Source organism: Oenanthe melanoleuca, chromosome 8 (assembly GCF_029582105.1).
Source record: "Oenanthe melanoleuca isolate GR-GAL-2019-014 chromosome 8, OMel1.0, whole genome shotgun sequence".
Classification (NCBI taxonomy): Eukaryota; Metazoa; Chordata; class Aves; order Passeriformes; family Muscicapidae; genus Oenanthe; species Oenanthe melanoleuca.
In genome coordinates, this window is record NC_079342.1 from 1,124,515 (window position 1) to 1,146,887 (window position 22,373).

The window sequence follows — 22,373 nt, forward strand, 5'->3', positions numbered from 1 at the left end:
GCATTGGTGGCACAGACACTGGGATTTTAACTGGGATTAAACTGGGATTAAACTGGGATTAAACTGGACTCACTGGTATCGAAATATTTGCAGCGCCGGGGGCGAATCAGCTCCTGGGGGTCCTGAGGAGCCCCAGCTGGGGCTGGGTCATCATTGGAGGATTGGGTCTCATCTTCCTGCCCTGAGGAATCTTTGATGGTCTCCTCCTGTCAGAAAATCAAATAAAAAGCACTCATGGAATAAATCAGCAGCAGCTCAGTTGTGGCTGGTAGGGAGAAATCTGATTTTAGCAGTATTTTTTTGTCTAAATATCTATTTATTTGTGGTTTGTTCAGGTTGTGCCATCATAAATTTAAATTTTTAATGTGTGAAAATATTCTGAGGTTGTTTTTTTTTAAATAGATAAAACATAATTTTTTTGGTTTTTTTTTAAGCCTCGTGGTTTTTATTGGATTTAATTTTACCTGAAATTTTCCTTTGGTGTTTAAAGCCCTTTCTGATGAATTTTCAATAACAAGGGGAGGATTTAAGTGAAAATGGAACCTTCCATAAAAATCCATGTGCATTCAGTGGTTCAGGGCTGGTTCAGAACATTGAGCCAAGACCAAAAATTCAAATTTATTTGTAGACAAACCACCACAAACTACATGAATTATTTCAAGCAGAGAAAAATAAAAATAGAAATATTTTTTAAATGGATTTTGTGTGCTTGCAAGGCTGCTGCCTGTACAGCTGGTGCTTCCTGCTGGCCACACAGGGGCTGCTGTGGCTCTGTCACATCTGCAGCTTAGAGCAGCTTAAAAATAGAAACCAGCCCGAGCAGGGAGTGCAATGGGCTGGGAGGGACTGGGAGGGACTGGGAGGGACTGGGATGGACTGGGATGGACTGGGAGGGACTGGGAGGGACTGGGATGGACTGGGACGGACTGGGAGGGACTGGGAGGGACTGGGAGGACTGGGAGGGACTGGGATGGACTGGGATGGACTGGGAGGGACTGGGAACGCTGGGACTGGGAGGGACTGGGAGGGACAGGGAGGGACTGGGATGGGCTGGGAGGGACTGGGATGGACTGGGAGGGATGGGATGGGCTGGGAGGGACAGGGAGGGACAGGGAGGGACTGGGATGGGCTGGGATGGGACTGGGATGGACTGGGATGGACTGGGATGGACTGGGAGGGACAGGGAGGGATGGGATGGGCTGGGAGGGACTGGGATGGACTGGGAGGGACAGGGAGGGACTGGGAGGGACTGGGATGGACTGGGATGGGCTGGGAGGGACTGGGAGGGACAGGGAGGGACTGGGATGGGCTGGGAGGGGATTGAGTGGGACTGGGAGGGACTGGGATGGGCTGGGAGGGACAGGGAGGGACAGGGAGGGACTGGGATGGGCTGGGAGGGACTGGGATGGGCTGGGCTGGGATGGACTGGGAGGGACTGGGAGGGATGGGATGGGCTGGGAGGGACAGGGAGGGACTGGGAGGGACTGGGAGGGACTCAGCCGGTTCTGAGTGTCCCACCCCACAGCTGCTCCTGCTGCCCCAGGGCTCTGCACCTCTGCCAGGCCAGCACAGCCCCAAGTGCAGCTGGGACGGACTGGGAGGGACTGGGATGGACTGGGGAGGGCCTGATCCCAATGCAGGGATGGAATAGAAAGGGATGGAATAGACTGGGATGGACTGGGGAGGGCCTGATCCCAGTGCTGGGATGGAATAGAAAGGGATGGAATAGACTGGGATGGACTGCAGAGGGCCTGATCCCAGTGCTGGGATGGGATGGACTGGGATGGGCCTGATCCCAGTGCTGGGCTGGGCTGGACTGCAGAGGGTCTGATCCCAGTGCTGGGATGGGATGGGATGGGATGGGATGGGATGGGATGGGATGGGATGGGATGGGATGGGATGGGATGGGATGGGATGGGATGGGATGGGATGGGATGGGGAGGTCTGATCCCAGTGCTGGGATGGACTGAACTGGGCTGAACTGGGCTGGGATCCCTTTCCATGAGGACATTTTCCTGAAGGAATTCTTCAGAAGGAATTCTCCAGGAGGAATTCTGCAGGAGGAATTCTCCAGAAGGAATTCTCCAGAAGGAATTCTCCAGGAGGAATTCTCCAGGAGGAATACTCCAGGAGGAATTCTCCAGGAGGAATTCTCCAGAAGGAATTCTCCAGGAGGACTTCCCCAGAAGGAATTTTCCAGAAGGAATTCTCCAGGAGGAATTCTCCAGGAGGAATTCTGCAGAAGGAATTCTCCAGAAGGAATTCTCCAGAAGGAGTTCCCCAGAAGGAATTCTCCAGGAGGAATTCTCCAGAAGGAATTCTCCAGAAGGAGTTCTCCAGGAGGAATTCTCCAGGAGGAATTCCCCAGGAGGAATTCTCCAGAAGGAATTCTCCAGGAGGAATTCTCCAGGAGGAATTCTCCCTGCTCCCCCCATGCCTAAAACAGGGAAAGGTACCAAAAGCCCAGAATGGATTTTATTAAAAGCCACATCAGAAATGAAATCTCTTCACTTTTGTGTCACTGACAATTCCAAGGAGTTTTTATCTTACAGGAATTCAGGATGCAGCAGCTGTGCCCATGACAGGATTCTACATTCCAAGCAGAAAAAACTCTTTTTTAAAATCAGAAAATTATTTGAAGAGAACACAGAGAAGAACTAAACATTTTGCAGAGACTTGAAGCATTAGGTTCAGTTAATTCAAGTACAACCAGGCTGGAAAAACACAATTTAAAAGGCTCAAGCTGGAAAATTTGCAGGATTTCCAAGACCCAGAGGCACATTTAATCCCACTCCACACTTGTCCAGTTTCAATAATCAGCTTTTCTACTCAAAGTAAGTGTTCACTTGGATCTCTGAAGGTGTCTGCAGGATTTAAAATGTCAGTGCTGAACTTCTGAAGGACAACTCTCATCCCATCGTGCTGCATTTAAAATTGAATTGAATTAAAAAATTTCAATTTAAATCCCCATGCATTTGGGATGAGAGAGATGGAATTAAGAGAAATACAGAATAAGGTTTACAAAATCACAGATTAGCTCTGCCATGAGCAAATCCCAAATTTACAGATGCAAATGAGCTGGTTTACCTTGTTCTCCCCACTGCAGCCACTGTTGTCATCATTGTCAACATCATCCTCATCTTCTCCCTCCTCCTCTTCCTCCTCCTCCTCCTCCTCCTCCTCCTCCTCCTCCTGCAGGGGCACGGTGCCATCGTAGCCATAGCGGCTCAGCAGCTCCTGGATGGGCATGGCACTCTCCTGGCACATCCAGAGAGAAACTGGGAGTGAGGTGGGCACCCACAGGAATTCCTCAACAGCATCAAAAACCACAGGGATAACAGGCACATCCAGAGAGAAACTGGGAATTAACTGGGGTATCCACAGGAATTCCTCAACAGCATCAAAAACCACAGGGATAACAGGCACATCCAGAGAGAAACTGGGAATTAACTGGGGTATCTCACAGGAATTCCTCAACAGCATCAAAAACCACAGGGATAACAGGCACATCCAGAGAGAAACTGGGAGTCAGCTGGGTATCCACAGGAATTCCTCAACAGCATCAAAAACCACAGGGATAACAGGCACATCCAGATAAAAACTGGGAATTAACTGGGGTATCCACAGGAATTCCTCAACAGCATCAAAAACCACAGGAATAACAGGCACATCCAGAGAGAAACTGGGAATTAACTGGGGTATCCACAGGAATTCCTCAACAGCATCAAAAACCACAGGGATAACAGGCACATCCAGATAAAAACTGGGAATTAACTGGGGTATGTCACAGAAATTCCTCAACAGCATCAAAAACCACAGGGATAACAGGCACATCCAGAGAGAAACTGGGAATTAACTGGGGTATCCACAGGAATGGCTGCACCAGGGATCAGGGACAAATCCAGAGAGAAACTGGGAGTGAACTGGGAAAATCCCACAGGAATTCCTCAACAGCATCAAAAAAACACAGGGATAACAGGCACATCCAAATAAAAACTGGGAGTCAGATGGGGTATCCCACAGGAATTCCTCAACAGCATCAAAAAAACACAGGGATAACAGGCACATCCAAATAAAAACTGGGAGTCAGATGGGGTATCCCACAGGAATTCCTCAACAGCATCACTAAAACACTGGGATCAGGGACAACTCCCAAATAAAATCTGGGAATTAACTGGGATATCCCACAGGAATTGCTCCACCAGGGACACCTCCCAACCAAAATCTGGGAATTAACTGGGGTATCCCACAGGAATTGCTCAACAGCATCACTAAACCACAGGGATAACAGGCACATCCAGATAAAAACTGGGAGTCAGCTGGGGTATCCCACAGGAATGGCTGCACCAGGGATCAGGGGCAAATCCAGAGAGAAACTGGGAATTAACTGGGATATCCCACAGGAATTGTTCCATCAGGGATCAGGGACAATCCAAATAAAAACTGGGAATTAATTGGGATATCCCACAGGAATTGTTCCATCAGGGATCAGGGACAAATCCAAATAAAAATTTGGAATTAACTGGGATACCCACAGGAATTGCTGCACCAGGGATCAGGGACACCTGATTTTTTTTTTTTTTAATTAAAAAGCTGGTCTACTCATGAGACATTTCAATTTATACTGTCAGTACTCATATAAATTAATTTTAAGAAATATTTTATTTTATTAATAAAATTGACTTTATTAATATAGGCTCCCAAACCTTTATCAATAAAAATACTAATAAATACAATTAAAAATTGTTTTAAACTAAATTTTACCAATAAATACTATTAATAAAAATCACTGGCTCTGCAAATTAATTCCTTAATTATTTATTTTTATTTATTTACTTTTAATCCTCAGTGTCCAGCCTTCAGGACAATCATCCCTAGGGAGATTTTTCAGAACAGAAATTTTCAGGGATTATTTAAAAATTCTCTCTCAAAACATCCAACCCTTTGTTTATGACCTGGAGTTGGCTGCTTGCTCCAAATAGTTTTTTTCTTGTATTTAATGCCCATGTTGATAATCAGATATTTTTAGTTATTGGCTGACCTTAGACTTCCTGTCCTAAGGGCCTGCACTGATCTAATTTCTGGAAACATCCCAATAATCCCAATGACAAAAGTGGAGTTGGTTGTGCTCTGGAAAAACAAGGGTGACAGAGGTTATCAGCCCTTAGTAAATGTGTGTTTTATTTTATTTTATTTTATTTTATTTTATTTTATTTTATTTTATTTTATTTTATTTTATTTTATTTTATTTTATTTTAATTCTATTCTATTCAATTTTATTCTAATTCTATTCTATTCAATTTTATTCTAATTCTATTCCATTCTACTTTTATTTTATTTTATTTTATTTTATTTTAATTCTATTCTATTCTATTCTATTCTATTCTATTCTATTCTATTCTATTCTATTCTATTCTATTCTATTCTATTCTATTCTATTCTATTCTATTCTATTCTATTCTATTCTATTCTATTCTATTCTATTCCATTCCATTCCATTCCATTCCATTCCATTCCATTCCATTCCATTCCATTCCATTCCATTCCATTCCACTTTATTTTATTTTCATCTTATATTATTTTATTTTATTTTAAAGAACTAAGCCATTCTACCTCTTATTCCTCTATCCTTTGGTCAAACTTTACACCCAGCCATGCAAACCACATGAATTAAATTAAATTATATTGTTCATAGTAACTTGAGTTAAATGAAATGTATCATGTTGTTCAGGGTAACATGAATTAAATGTTGAATTAAATGGAAGATATCATGTTCACAATAACATGAATTAAATGTTGAATTAAATGGAATATATCATGTTCATAACATGAATTAAATGTTGAATTAAATGGAATATATCATGTTCATAACATGAATTAAATGTTGAATTAAATAGAATGTATCATGTTGTTCAGGGTAACATGAATTAAATGTTGAATTAAATGAATAACATGAATTAAATGTTGAAATAAATGAAATGTATCATGTTGTTCACAATAAAATGAATTAAATGTTGAATTAAATCATGTTCACAATAACATGAATTAAATGTTGAATTAAATGGAATGGATTATACTGTTCACAGTAACATGAATTAAATGTTGAATTAAATGAATAACATGAATTAAATGTTGAAATAAATGGAATATATCATGCTCACAATAACATGAATTAAATGTTGAATTAAATGAAATCTATTTTGTTGTTCACAGTAACATGAATTAAATGTTGAATTAAATGAATAACATGAATTAAATTGGCTCCCTGCTCCCCATCATTCCCTTTTTGGGGAATTCATAATTCAGATTTTACTGCCATGAAATGCCCCTGGCACCAGAGCCAGCAGAAAATTCCTCCTGGAATGATCCAGATGTTCTCCAGGATATTTTGGAAAGGAATATCCTGACTTTAACCACTTCTATCCCACAGAGCTGAGAATCAAAAATTGAAAATTTTCCTGGAATTTGTAGGAATTTGGGAATGATGGAACAGGAATATCACTGACCCTGTGTTACCTAGCAAAGGAGGTTTAGAATAAATTTATAATATATTAAACACTACAATATTTAATTATAGTTATAATATTCTATTTATGTATTTATGAATTTTAATTATTTTATAATATTGATTCAAATTGATATTATTTTCCTCAGGTAAAGTTTCAATTTCAAACAGTCCATTGCAATTCCAAGAGACCCAAGGAGAGAAAACACAAATTGGGATTTCTGTATCACTTCAGGGTATTGCAAAAAATGGAAAAAGTGAAAAAAATTCCTGCATTTATTTATTAGTTACCCTACAGTAATAAATAAAAATAATAAAATAATTTATTTAATCACTGGATATGAAGGGATAAAGTGAAGGGTTGTAATGTGGGGAGAGAAAATTCCATGAAACATTAATTAATTAAAATTAATTAAATTTAGTTTCAAATTAATTTCAATTTCCACCCCACATGAGAGACATGTGGAGCTCCATTCCTCATTTCACCTACATTTAAATTCACCAACTATTTATTGATCTTGATGTTTTCCATTTTGTATCAACCTGGAAATTAAGAGATTAAAAAAAATGGAAAACACTGCTGAGGTGCAGCTGGAATACACAAGTTCACTCAGATGATATTTTAATTTATATTAATTGTAAACCACAAATCCTAGAGATGCAAAAAGCACATTTTTAATATTTATTCTCCACAATTTTTAATAAATTAAAAATGCACAAGAAATGTGAATTATGAGGAGTTTTATTTTAAAATAAAAATCTACAAGCACTGCTGAGGTGCAGCTGGAATACACAAGTTCACTCAGATGATATTTTAATTTATTTTGGTTGTAAAACACAAATCCTAGAGATGCCAAAACCACATTTTTAATATTTATTCTCCCCAATATTTGATAAATTCAAAATGCACTAGAAATGTGAATTTTGAGGGGTTTTATTTTAAAAATCCACAAGCACAACTGAATACACAAGTTTACTCAGATGATATTTTAATTTACATTAATTGTAAACCACAAATCCTAGAGATGTAAAAACCACATTTTTAATATTTATACCCCATTTATTCTCCTGAATTTTTGGTAAGTTCAAAATGCACATGAAATATTAATTATGAGGGGTTTTATTTTAAAAATCCACAAGCACAACTGAATACACAAGTTCACTCAGATGATATTTTAATTTATTTTAGTTATAAACCACAAATCCTAGAGATGCCAAAACCACATTTTTAATATTTATACCCCATTTATTCCCCCCGATTTTTAATCAATTCATTCAGCCTTTTCCCCCCTCTCTTTATTATTTATTTCTGAATGGATTGAGGCTGATTTTTTTTTTTTTTTTTAAATAAATTGCAAATAGAAGGGACAAACCTACCCTGTTGAGATCCTCTATTTCAGATCTGAAGTTGGGCTCTCCCTCCATCATCTCCTCCTCCTCTAAGGTGCGCTCGTCATCGAAGTCGTGCACCAGCATCTCAGCTGAGGGGTCAAACTCATGGTCATCAGAGGCAGCTGAACCTCCTGCAAAACATTCCCAGCAAGATTTTTAGGTTTTTTAATTTTTTTTTTTTTTAATTCCATCAGCATTCAGAAATTTGGATTTTTTAGTTGGTTTTTTAGATGATGTTCGAAGCAGAATTGTGAGCGAAAATTCAAATTATTGTCTCTTGTTATTCAGGGACATTTCTTCTATAGGGAAACTTTCCCAATAATATTTTTATTATTATTTTTTTAGTTCCATCAGCACCTCACAAATCTGGATTTTTTTTGTTGTTGTTTCTTTAGGTGATACTCGAAGCAGAATTATGAGCGAAAATTCAAATTATTTTCCCTCATTCCTTTGTTTTTATCTTGTTATTCAGGGACATTTCCTTTGTGGGGAAACTTTCCCAATAATATTTTTATTATTATTTATTTAGTTCCATCAGCATTCAGAAATTTGGATTTTTTTAGTTGTTTCTTTAGGTGATACTCGAAACAGAACTGTGAGCGAAAATTCAAATTATTGTCCCTCGCTCTTTTGTCTTTGCCTTGATATTCAGGGACATTTCTTCTATAGGGAAACTTTCCCAAGAATATTTTTATTATTATTTATTTAGTTCCATCATGACCTCACAAATTTGGATTTTTTTTTTAGTTGTTTCCTTATGTGATGCTCGAAGAATTGTGAGCGAAAATTCAAATTATTGTCCCTCGCTCCTGTCTTTGCCTTGTTATTCAGAGAAATTTCTTCTATAGGGAAACATTCCCAATAATATTTTAAATTCCTTCAGCATTCAAAAATTTGGGTTTTTTAAGTTGCTTTATTAGGTGATACTCGAAGCAGAATTGTGAGCGAAAATTCAAATTATTGTTTCTCCCTCCTTCATCTTTGCCTTGTTATTCAGGGAAATTTCCTTTCTGGGGAATATTCCCAATAATATTTTTATTATTATTTATTTAGTTCCATCAGCACTCATAAATTTGCATTTTTTAAGTTGTTTTATTATGTGATGCCTGAAGCAGAATTGTGAGCGAAAATTCAAATTATTGTCCCTCACTCCTTCATCTTTGCCTTGTTATTCAGGGAAAATTCCTTTATGAAGAAACATTCCCAACAAGATTTTTAATTCCTTCAGCATTCAGAAATTTGGATTTTTTAAGTTGTTTTATTAGGTGATATTCGAAGCAGAATCATGAGCGAAAATTCAAATTATTTTCCCTCATTCCTGTGTTTTGTCTTGTTATTCAGGGAAATTTCCTTTATGGGGAAACATTCCCAAGAATATTTTTATTATTATTTATTTAGTTCCATCAGCACCTCACAGAGTTGGACTTTTAAAATTTCTTCTTTAGTTGATTCTCAAAGCAGAATTGTGAACAAAAATTCCAATTATTGTTCCTCACTCCTTTGTCTTTGCCTTGTTATTCAGGGACATTTCTTCTATAGGGAATAATATTTTAATATATAATAATAATAATAATAATAATAATATAATATAATATAATAATAATATAATAAATATAATAATAATATTTTAATTATTATTTATTTAGTTCCATCATGACCTCACAAATTTGGATTTTTTAGTTGGTTTTTTAGATGATGTTTGAAGCAGAACTCTGAGCAAAAATTCAAATTATTTTTCCTCTCTCCTTTGTCTTTGCCTTGTTATTCAGGGAAATTTCCTTTTGAGGAACATTCCCAAGAATATTTTTATTTCCACCAGCACCTCACAGGGTTGAAAATGAAAAATTCCTCAAATTAAACCCCTTTACTCTTGGGCACCTTCCTCATTGACAAATTTTAATTTGATTTTTAATTCCAATTCTGCTCAAATTTCCCCTTTTTCTCCTGATTTTTAATTCATCTTTCCCCCAATTTTTAATCCCAACCCTGCTCATATTTCCCCCTTTTTCCCTGGACAATTTAAATTCTCTGAAATTATTTAAATTATTTAAAATATTTACCTGGGCTTGAAGACTCAACAGAAGGCTGAAAAAAAAAAAAAAAAAAAAAAGAAAATAAAGTAAATTATTTTTGCTATGTTGAACCTGTATAAAGCAAATTATTCAGCTGATACAGAACACATATTTATAGATGATATATAAATATTATAAATATATTTTATCTGTTTGTTATATAGAATATACAATATTAAAATATATTTATAAATAATAATTAAATTTATAAATAAAGCAGCAAGGGAAATAATTCTTTAGCTCTGATGTAACTCCAGGTATAAATTCCCTGTTCCACAATCCAGATTAGGAGGAATTTTTCTTCCATTCTCCTTCAATTCAGGGACACATTTTTTAAAGGAATCCCAAATCATAATTAAGAAAAAAAAAAAAATCAATTTAATCTTAATTTCCAATGCAACCATGAGGGAAAAAAAAAAAAAAAACCAGCAGAATTTTTTTTTTTTTTTAGAAAAAGAAAATGAGACTTCTCCAATAATCCATTTACCAGAACCTCTTTTTGGCCCTGAATTTTCTAACTTCCACAAAGAATATTTTTTAAAATAAAATTCTGCTTTTCCTTGCCAATCTTCAGCCTCCTGGGGGGAAATTTGCATGTCAGTTATTCAAAGCTCATTTGTTTGGATAATTTAAACAAATGTTTCCCACTCTTTTCAGGCATTTCCAAGTGGGGAAAATTGAGTTTTCCCTCTGGTGCTCCTGTCACCTCCTGCAAACTCAAATATTATTTATTGATTAATTAATATGTAATGGTTAATTAGTATGTAATAGGTTATGTAATATGTAATAAAACTTGGATTTTTCTAAAGGATTTTCCTTCTCAACTCAGCCTAGTGATGCAGCAAAGCAAAATCTGAAATTGAAAAAAATTCTAATTTCAAGTTTCTTAATAGCAGCAGCTCTTCAAAGTGAGAAGAGACTTTTTTTTTTTTTTTAGGGAATAATTTCATTTACACCTCTGCCTCCCTTTTGTGGGAGTCTCCAATGTAGAAATGAACTCAAAATGTGTCCAGAAAAAGGAAAATATAGAAAATATAAACTAAATTCCTTGCCAATATCCCATTCCCAGCTCTCCTGGAGCCTCTCAGAATTTCCAGAGAAATTCAAATTAATTGAGTAAACACCACAAATATTTTTGCAGATGGTTGCACAACACCAGGAGAAGTTTTGCTCATCACTACTCCCCCCAAAAAAAAAAATTTTATTTGCAAAGATTATCTTAAACAAATTCCAGAGTCCAGTATTCCTGATCTGGAGCTGAATATCAGCATCAGCCAGCAAGGATTGTTCTTTATTTGATGTTTTCTTTGCCTGATAAACCTGGATAATTAATAGAATGCAATATGCAATCATTAATACAAATTAAAGTCTTAATGGGTTTATTGCAGCAATCATGGAAACCAAATAAATTCAAACTGCCCAGGCCAGGAAAAAATCAATTTTTAAATTTTTTTTTCATGGAAAGGGCCCAGAACCAGGGGGAGGTGACACTTGGGGACATGGATTAATGATGGGATGGACTCAATGATCTTAAAAAAATCTTTTCCAACCTTAATCCCACAAGAAAAAAATATTCCAAAAATGACTCTGCTGGGTCAGAGCTGGGTTTAAAGGCCTGAGGAGAATTTATTCTGAGGGATGAAGATTTTCCTTAGTAAATGATAAATTCTGCAAATCCCATCTTGGAACTCCAATTAAAATGATTAAAGCTTCAGCTCTGATGTAAGTCCAGGTAGAAATCTCCCTTTCAGGGATATCCTGTGAGCCCCAGTTCAAGAGAAATGATTCCCATTTGAGGCTGAGCACAAATTCCCTGTTTCCCAACTCAGGAATTTTAAAGGAATCCCAAACAACAATGAGAATTCCTCATGGAATGAAGGAAAAACCATCATTAAAGCCAATAAAATGTGTTTTTATTGGGAGCCTCTTACACAAATTAACATTAATTTTACAAAAAAAAAACATCTTTCCAAAATGTTCCTGCTTCCCTGGATAATTTCTGATGTGACAGAGGAGCTGTGAGGAGATCTCAGCTGGAAAACAGTTTATGGATTTATAAATCAGTTTTGATCTGGGGTAATCCATGGGGAATTCTGGCTGACCAAGGGCTGACCCACCCCAGCTCCAGCCTGGGAAGGGAAGATCAGGGGAAGGCCCCAGTTGAGAAGGAAAAGCAGGATGGAAACAGGAGCTCAGGGAGCCGAAATGCAGCCCCAGGAGCAGCCCTGGCTCTCTGCTCCTTCTGCCAGGCTCTGCCTCATCTGCCCTGCATGTGGGTTCTCATCTGCATTCCTGCTTCCCAGAGCTGCCCATCATTTCCTGCTGCTGTTCCAGCTCTGGGCAGTGTCCCACTGCAGCTCATCTTTATTCATGGGCAGCTCCTCACCTCCTGGCACACGGCTGTGCCAGCTGTGCCAGCTGTGCCAGCCCAGCAGCCCCCCCAGGAGGACTGGCACCACTTTCCCAGCCTCTCCATGACTTCATCCCAGGCCTCTGTGAGCTGCAAACACCAGTTTGAGGCTGGAAACATGGAGAAGGAGCTGGAAAAGCCTCCAGTGCCAGTCTGGCTGCTCAGAAGGTGAAGGAGCATCCTCTGCTTGAAGAGCTGTCCCAAACAAGCTGCAAAGCTTGCTCAGTCCCAGTTTGTGCCAGGGGACAACAGATGCCTTTGGGGGCACTTAATGATGAAAATTCCCTGGCACTGGTGAAGGATTGTATGGCTGTGTTGGCCATGGAACAGGAATTCCTGGGAAAAGGCCACCCCTGCTCTTCAGTGCACCTTCATTGCTGCTCAGCCATTCCCAGGGAAGCACAAAGCACTTTGTGGGAACAGAGAGCTGCTACCTGTCAAAGGATACTGGACCTAAGGGAGAGACAAACACAAAAACTCAGGGGATACTGCCAGTGGCCAGGCAATGCACACTGCAATTGTCCTGAACTGCACCATCAGCAAAGGCACTGGGAGCTCCAAGGAATGAACAATCATCCAGGAACTCCTGACAATGAGGAAAACTCCTGTGACAAAGGATTGCTGCTCACTGAGGAGCTCATTTGTTAATGCTCCAGAGCAACCTGAAGGAGATCCCAGCTCTGAGGGGAAGGGAACAAACTTCATGTAAAGAGAAAAAAGAGACACTGAGCCCCAAGTCATCAGCACTGCAGGAATGTCACTGTTGTACTCCAGGGGTGTTTTCAGGAATCTCAGGAAAGACAGGACTTCCCTAAGTTAGGGACACTTGCAGGAAAAACCAGCCAGAAGATCACATCCTACAGATTTCCAATATTTATCCAATAAGATATGGAATAGATGGGACAGATCCCATCCAATCCATTCCCAGGATATGGAATAGATGGGACAGATCCCATCCAATCCATTCCCAGGATATGGAATAGATGGGACAGATCCCATCCAATCCATTCCCTGGATATGGAATAGATGGGACAGATCCCATCCAGTACATTCCCCGGATATGGAATAGATGGGACAGATCCCATTCCATCCATTCCCTGGATATGGAATAGATGGGACAGATCCCATTCCATCCATTCCCTGGATATGGAATAGATGGGACAGATCCCATTCCATCCATTCCCAGGATATGGAATAGATGGGACAGATCCCATCCCACACATTCCTCAGGTATGGAATAGATGGACAGATCCCATCAAATCCATTCCCTGGATATGGAATGGATGGGAGAGATCCCATCAAAATCATTTCCTAGATATGGAATAGATGGGGCAGATCCCATCCCATCCATTCCCACTATATGGAACAGATGGGACAGATCCCATCCCACACATTCCTCAGGTATGGAATAGATGGACAGATCCCATTCCATCCATTCCCAGGATATGGAATAGATGGGACAGATTCCATCCCACACATTCCTCAGGTATGGAATAGATGGGGCAGATCCCATCCCACACATTCCTCAGGTATGGAATAGATGGACAGATCCCTTCCCACACATTCCTCAGGTATGGAATAGATGGACAGATCCCTTCCCACACATTCCTCAGGTATGGAATAGATGGACAGATCCCTTCCCACACATTCCCAATCTCTTGGATGTGGAACAGAAGGATGAGGTTGCTGAGTGTCCTTCAGAGCCCTGTGAGTGCCAGGAATGCAGCACAGAAGTGTCAGACATGCAAGCACCCACAGCATTCCCCTGAGCCAGCTCCCTGCACTTTGGGATCTGCGTGGTGCCATCACTGGGGATGGAGATGGAGCCACCCCACTGTTCACTCAGTGCCAGCAGCCTGCAGGAGCAGCAGCCTTGCAGGGTTTGTTCCAGGAGCTCCAGGAGATGGCCAGGCCCCACTCCAGCCCTTGGAGTGCACTGGGATATTCACTGAGCTTTCTCTCTTCCCCTACAGCAAAAACCCCTGAACAGAAGGGACAGGACACAGTTTCATTTCTACCCACAAAACTGCTGCCTTTGCTGACACCTTTCACACTGTTTAACAGGCCTGATGAATAATGAAACATCTTAAAATTTGCAGAATAATCTGCAGTGTCTACAAGATAAATACACATCCTGTCCAAATTGACTCAGTTATCTTTAATAGCTCTTGAAGTGTTACATAAAACAGTTAAAAAGTAGAATTAAATTCTCTTTATATTGATAGCAATACACCTGACAAGCCCATCAATTTGTTCAGCTCTTGAACTCTGCCACAGGAAAATATCCCAAAGTTAATAAACTCTCCTGTGAGTAGGGTCTGGAGAAAAGAACTGGGTAAAATAGGGAATAACATCTTTTATTCCAGAGGGAATGTGTCCCTTTCCATAAGAGAAATGCTACATCCCAGCCTGCCCCTCTCTGTGTGTTGTGTTACAAATTAATTTGTGTTAAAATATAAAAAAGAGCCACATTTTTAACTTGGGGAGAAAATAGCAACATAGTCAAGCAAGGAAAAAAGAAAAAAACACTTCTGGTCCTCTTTTCCAGTTCTACACATGAACACTTGCACAGCCCAAAGTGCCTTCACATCCATGGATTTTTTTTTTTACTTTGGTGGCTACATGAGATAATTCCTGTCCTTCCAGAAGGACCAAGTGCAATGTGTGAGCCCACAGATCCCAAATGTGAGCTCACAGATCCCAAATGTGAACCCACAGATCCCAAATGTGAGCTCACAGATCCCAAATGTGAGCTCACAGATCCCAAATGTGAACATCACAGCCTTGAAGTTTATCCCCCAGCAAAGCTGCCCTGGGTGGGCCATTCCCTTCTGAGCCTTGGTCCCTGCACCAAGAGGAGTTTTCCACAGTGTTTTTCCTTGGAAGTTTTCAAGACCAGGCTGGAGACAGCCCTGAGCAAGCCTGGACACCTCAGAGCAGAGAAGGTCTGAGCTCCCTTCCACCCCAAATCACCCCATAATGCTGAGCTTTGAGATTTTTGAGAGAGCTGTGTGTGTTCAGCCTGGAGAAGAGACCTGAAATCCCATCCCATCCATGGCAGGGACACCTCCCACCATCCCAGGCTGCTCCAGCCTGGCCTGGGGCACTGCCAGGGATCCAGGGGCAGCCACAGAACCACCAGGCAGGGATTTTCCCAAGGGGTTGGTGCTCCAGGCTGAGGAAGCTCTGGAGGGATGATGCTCCCTGAAATGTCACCAGGAGAATTTCCCATCCCAAGAGGATTCTGGAGCACCACACCACAGGCAATCAATTGGAGCACACAATTCCACACTTCCCCATTTCCTATTTATTTGCACTCCAGCATCTTCCTCCCCTCCTTGTAATAATGTAAAATATCATGCTAAGAAAGCTGGGATTCTCTGGAGAGGCTGGATTCCAGGAGAAAGCAGCCTCAGTTGTATGGCAGGCACCACAAGGAAACATTCCTATGGACAATTTGTGACGTGAAAGGATTAGGAGGGAAATATTCATGCAGCCTGGGGCTCCTGGCCAGGAAAAGGCTCAAAAAGAAACAACTTTCCAACAATTCCAGTCTGCCTAAATCCCTCTGCTGAAATTGCCTCAAAACCCTTCTAATATGACAAAATAACTCAAGGACCACCCTTTTTTTTTTTTTTTTTTGTTTTTTTAAGATTAGAAAGGCAGAGTGCCACTGTATTCCCTGCAATTCCCTTGAGGGATTTTATTCCCTCACCAAGGAAGGGAAAAACCAGAATTCCCAGCTCTCCACAGCTCAGTTTGTATTCTACAAACACTGCTCAAAATGACACAAAAAGCCCCAATTAGTTACAGCTAAGATCAAACCAAGAAAAATATGATTGACTGATGTCAATCCCTGATTTAAATTGTGATTTAATCTATTTTGACCTTGTTCTGTATCCAGGAGCTCCTCAAAAACTCTGACTGTTCAAACACCTCAATTTGCAAACACAACAGTGACTGTGTGAACTTTGCTGCTGCTTCCTACTACACCTTAGTTCAATAAAAATGTAAAAAGGTTACTAAGAACAGTTATCAGAGCACATATTCCTTCAGCATTCTGTCCTGAAGCTGTTTCAAGATAGGAATCAGAAAGCATTGTTCAAAATATGAAAACAGAATTCAGTGACATTCCCAAAGTTTAAAATTCTTCAGCTGAAACAAGCAGAACATTGAAGAAATGGAAATTTTTTCAGACAATAGGAGTTTATAGATGACTTCTTAAAGCATACAATGCTAATAAACTGATTTTTTGGTTGAAAACAACTAAACTTTCAGAGACTGAAAAACACTAAAGTGCACTCCAAGAAATTAGGTTGACATTTAATTGTCCACTGACATCACAGGAGAGCTCCTGCACCAAGACAGCTCCTGCTTCTTCCTGTACTTTTCCAACACCACAAAATGCCAACCCTGACTTTTAACCCCTCAGAAACTGACTCTGCAGAAGCAAAACTTTGAGCTCTTATTTCAGCAAGTCAGAAAACTGAGGAACCTCAGAGGTTCTGGGTGTGAACCACAAGGAGCTGCTCAGCTGCCTGCTGGAGGCTTGGGACAAAAAGGAATTGTCACATAAGGAATGTGCCAGCCCTTTGCAGGAGGAATTTTCCCAAATATCCAACCTGACCTCCTCTAGTCCAGCCTGACCTGCTCCCTCTCCTCCTGTCCCTGTTCCCTGGGATCCCAAATTCTCCCTGGCTGTCCCCTCCTGGCAGGGAGTTGTGCAGAGCCAGAAGGATCTGCTGATCCCAGGGCAGCTCCTGCTGATCCCAGGGCAGCTCCTTGATGATCCCAGGGCTGCTCCTGCTGATCCCAGAGCTGCTCCTGCTGATCCCAGAGCTGCTCCTGATGATCCCAGGGCAGCTCCTGCTGATCCCAGAGCTGCTCCTGCTCATCCCAGGGCAGCTCCTGCTGATCCCAGAGCTGCTCCTGCTGATCCCAGAGCTGCTCCTGATGATCACAGGGCTGCTCCTGCTCATCCCAGGGCAGCTCCTGCTCATCCCAGGGCAGCTCCTGATGATCCCAGGGCAGCTCCTGATGATCCCAGGGCAGCTCCTGATGATCCCAGAGCTGCTCCTGCTCATCCCAGGGCAGCTCCTGCTCATCCCAGGGCAGCTCCTGCTCATCCCAGAGCTGCTCCTGCTCATCCCAGGGCAGCTCCTGCTCATCCCAGGGCTGCTCCTGCTCATCCCAGAGCTGCTCCTGCTGATCCCAGAGCAGCTCCTGATGATCCCAGGGCTGCTCCTGATCATCCCAGAGCTGCTCCTGCTCATCCCAGGGCAGCTCCTGCTCATCCCAGGGCTGCTCCTGCTCATCCCAGAGCTGCTCCTGCTCATCCCAGGGCTGCTCCTGCTCATCCCAGAGCTGCTCCTGATGATCCCAGAGCTGCTCCTGCTCATCCCAGGGCAGCTCCTGATGATCCCAGAGCTGCTCCTGCTGATCCCAGGGCAGCTCATGCTCATCCCAGGGCTGCTCCTGATGATCCCAGGGCTGCTCCTGCTCATCCCAGGGCTGCTCCTGCTGCCCCATTCCAGCTCCAGCTCCTGTGGGATCTTTCCCTCCTTGCCCTGCAGGAAACTTTTAGGTTCTCAGCCAGAGATGGAACAACCCTTGGAAGTTCAGGGCCATCACACAAAAGCAGCAGCAGGAGAAGGATCTCTCCTTTCAGGAGCTGTTGGATCACCTCAACCCATAACTAAACCAGCCTGAGGTTAATTCCAAGCTATGCCAACCAAAAATCAGGGATATTTATTCCCCAAGGCTCCCACCTGACCTCTGACCACACATGCCCACCCTCTTTCCCACAAAGCAAACCTGATGCTCCTCCTAATCCACTGAACACCAACAAAAAATCCCAAACCCTCCTCTTTTTCCCTTGAGTGTTGCATGCTCAGTACCCTGGCAAGTGCCTCCCTTCAGGGAACAAAAGCAACAGCAGGAATTGGGCACTTCTGGAAATTGCAGCAGGTACTGAACTGCCTCTGTTCAGCACAAAAGTCTGACCTCAGCTCTTCCAGGTTTGGGATCAGAAGATCTCATTCTCTCACTTACATTTCACTCCAATGTTATAAAGGCTGAATTAACAAAACCTATTCTCTTTCAGCTGCTAATCAAGCTTTTCAGGCCCAATCTTTTCTTCTCAGGAGGCATTAAAATACTTATTTTGGAGAAAATCTGTGTGTATCAGCATTCCCTCCACCAAAACCACCCTGTAAGCAGCTTAATGCAGGATATTGTAATAGTCACAAAGCTTCAGCTGATCTTAAGTTAGAGATATTTTCTTTTCAGTTTATGCCTGGAACAAACTTCTGACATGTTGGAGAATATGAGGAATCACATAAAGGTAAAAAAACCTCTAACACAGGTTATTAATCTCAAATTTAATATATATTAAAAATATTTTTTTTTATTTGTCTGTCCTGTATTCAAATTGCTTCTGCAAAAGTGAAGCAGCACTTTTGGTGACTTTAGTTTCACTTTCTGGCCTCCAGCCCTGCTTTCTGAAGAGCCTTCCTGTGCAACTCTACAAGTTTCAGAGTCACACTGGGCTTTGAGGGTTTCTAATTCTCTGCAACACAACATTTTAGGAGGTTCCTGAGGGAGGAGGAGCTCCTGTGCCTCCCTTCAGAACAGCCAGCACAAGGTTTTCTGGGAGAGAAGGAAGGCAAAGAGGACAAGAACCATCAGACTGACACCTCCCCATCCATATTTTGATCATCTGCAGCTCCTCCAGGCAGTGGTTGACACCAGAGCTATGAGGAAATGCCATGCTCAGGAGAATTCCCACTCTGTTCCCTAAATTCATAAAATCCTGGGATGGTTTGTGCTGGAAGGAACCCTAAAGCCCATCCAGCTCCAACTCCCTGCCATGAGCAGGGACACAAACTGAGCTGGGAACTGTATCCAGGATGTTGCAACAGGGTAAATCACTGAGAGGATGAATTTGTTAAAATCATTACTGTTTCTCCATGAAGATGCAACAGTTGCCTGGGAATGAACTCCAGGTGCTGCTGCTGCTCCTGAACTCACCCAGGGATGGATCAAACCTCAAACAGGACAAGGAATTCAGCTCCAAAAAAGCAAAGATGAAAATCCCTGTTCCTGTCTGAGACTGACACACAGCCAAGGCCTCACCCACTGAACAGCATCCACAGAGGGAGAAGCCAAAGGTGGCAGCTCCACATCCTGGTGGGATTTCCCATCCCGGTGGGTTCCCCATCCCAGTGGGATTCCCCTGCCCTGGGCAGCACAAACCCCCAGCCCTGGGGCTGCCACTGCTGTGGTGTGGCTGTGAGGACGTGACACTGAGTAGGAATTGATCACAGCACACAGAGCCCGTGGAATACTGGGATTATCACAGGATACTGGGGCTAGTTCATGAAAAAATGAACAAAAACTCCAGCCAAACATCCCAAATACTCCAATTGCCCACTTCTCTCCAGCTCTGTAGAATCCCCACATTTTTTGGGATCAGACCTGTGATTCCCTCTCAAGATATAAAACCACCCAGGCAGGTTCTCAGAACTTCTAAGATTAGCTCAGGACTTGTTGTCCCAACAACAGGAAGACTGCTCCATTAAAGTTTTGGTTTGGGAGGAAAAGAGAAAATGATTTAAGGAGAAATTCTCATAGATTCAGGAATTTAAAGGGGAGAAGCTTAATGTGTAAAATCGAATTTTGACACTTCCAGCTTGACCTGGAAGAAACACCTGTCCCACAGATTTTACTTTTCCAATTTTAATTTCTGATACTTTTGTCAGTACTGTTGGAGCAGCAAGCACCCTCAGGATTGGGATTTGGGGATAATTCGAGGAAAACTTAATGGAATATCAATCCATGAGTCCCAATTCCCCTCCTCAAAGGGATGGGCAAATCCACCCCCACCAACCCAACAATGCCATAAAGAGGCTTTTTTTCCCATTTCCCCATTATTTCCCTACCATTACCATAGCCCATCCCCATTCTATCCCACAGCACAACTCCCATTATCCCCAGATAACCCCCCCACTCCCCGCCAATCCTGGGAATCCCACGAGAATCCTCTCCCTGCCGGGACACCGCGCTGCCTTTTAAGCAATTCCCCTTTGTTTTAACGACTGCAAAAAAGATATTTAAAAGAAGTAAAGCGATGTTTTAGCGTATAAAAACGGGGAGGCGCCGCGCTCGGTGCCGCCCGCTGCCCTCAGGGGCCTGAAGCGGCCGGGAGGGACCCGAAGGGGCTGGAGGCCGCTGAGGGGAGCGGGCGGCAGCGCCGGTACCCGCGGGCCTCCGCTCCCCGCAACAAACTTGCGGCCCCGCGCAACAAGTTGGCGGGCAGGCCCCCGCCGCGCTCACCTCAGCCATGGTCGCTGGTATTCCCGGGAAAGGGTCACATCGCCGGCGAGCGCCGCCGGGTCCCGCTGGGAGCGGCGGGGACGGGACCGGGAGCGGCGGCGGGGCGGGAGGGGCGTGGCCGCGTTACGCACGACGTCACCGCGCACCGCGGGAAGCGGGCAGGGTGCGTGCGGCGGCTGTCAGTCAGGGGAGGCCACGCCCACATCGCCTATCAGTCAATAGGAAGGCACGCCCCCTCGTATGTAATATAGCGATGGTTCGACCTGTCAGTCATCTTGGAGGCCACGCCCCCTTCCTGTCACTTGGGGTTTGACCACGCCCTCGCCTGTCACTCAGTGCATAAGGCTCCATCTGTCACTCCGCCTTACATGTCAATCAAAGCGCACATCGCTCCCCACCGCCCACAATTAGCACAAGGCCACGCCCCCACGCCTGTCACGGAGCCTACAGGCCCCGCGTGTCACTCAAACCGCAAAGCCACGCCCCCAGCCCGCCGAGGCTGGCGGGCTCATGCCCATATATGTCATCGGGCGCAAGCCACGCCCCTCACGTGTCACTTAAGCAACAAGCCGCGCCCCCTCGCATGGCAATCACGCGCAGGCCACGCCCCCTCGGCGCTCATTCCACGCCCCGGCCGCGCTGAGGCTCCGCTCGCCGCGGCCCCTCACGGTGCTCGAAACCCTTCAGTGCCCGTGTCCCCTCACGGTGCTCGAAACCCTTCACAGTGCCCGTGTCCCCTCACGGTGCTCGAAACCCTTCAGTGCCCGTGTCCCCTCACGGTGCCCGGGTCCCCTCACGGTGACCAGGTCCTCTCACGGTGCCCGCATCCCCTCACGGTGCCCGCGTCCCCTCACGGTGCCCGCGTCCCCTCACGGTGCCCGCGTCCCCTCACGCTCCCCGGGTCCCCTCACGGTGACCAGGTCCTCTCACGGTGCCCGCATCCCCTCACGGTGCCCGCATCCCTTCACGGTGCCCGCGTGCCCTCACGGTGCCCGCGTCCCCTCACGGTGCCCGCATCCCCTCACGGTGCCCGCGTCCCCTCACGCTCCCCGGGTCCCTTCACGGTGCCAGGGTCCCCTCACGCTCCCCGGGTCCCCTCACGGTGCCCGCGTCCCCTCACGCTCCCCGGGTCCCCTCCGGCCCCGCAGCATCTCCCGCGGTGCCGCTGCCGCTCCCCCCCGGCCCGGCCGCCGTACTCACGCGGGGAGCCGCAGAGGCGCGGGGGGTGTCTCATCGGCAGGGGGTTCCTCGGGGAACGGGGGCTCTTGCTGGGCGTGAGGCTCTTGGTTAAACATAAAACCCGCAAAACCAGGCGAAATAAACAGAAAAAAGATGCAGAAGCAGCGGTAATTCACCGTGTCTCATTCACCGTGTCCTCCCTGCAGGCGCGGTGCCTCACCTGCCCGGCTCAGCGCTGTCCCCGGGCTGAAGCGGGGCAGCGCCCGGCGCGCACATCGGGCATCGCGGCCGTGGCACGGCGAGGACACCGCGGCTGTGGCACGGCGAGGACACCGCGAGGACACCGCGGCTGTCACGGCGAGGACACCGCCTTGTGTGAAACCCCCACGCCGAGCCCCTGCAGAGCCGCGCCGCTCACCCGAGCAGCCGCATCCCCAGCCCTGGCACGCTCCCGGCGGGCGGGGCTGTGCTGCTGAGGGGT

The 22,373-nt window shown here is 44.1% G+C and overlaps 1 protein-coding gene across 3 annotated transcripts in view; it reads right to left on the reverse strand.

Annotated features, from left to right (window-relative positions):
* MIER1 (MIER1 transcriptional regulator) overlaps window positions 1–22,198 on the reverse strand; it is a 36,690-nt gene extending 14,492 nt beyond the window's left edge. The window contains exons 1-5 of one of the 3 annotated variants that reach the window (XM_056498132.1): window positions 22,113–22,198; window positions 9,958–9,982; window positions 7,883–8,028; window positions 3,088–3,258; window positions 74–206 (exon numbers count right to left, since the gene is read on the reverse strand). In XM_056498132.1, coding sequence (XP_056354107.1) covers window positions 74–206; window positions 3,088–3,258; window positions 7,883–7,981 — 403 coding nt within the window. In that variant the 5' untranslated portion in view covers window positions 7,982–8,028; window positions 9,958–9,982; window positions 22,113–22,198. The other 2 variants (XM_056498131.1, XM_056498130.1) reach the window with 2 other exon arrangements.
* Between the last annotated feature and the right edge of the window lie 175 nt (window positions 22,199–22,373).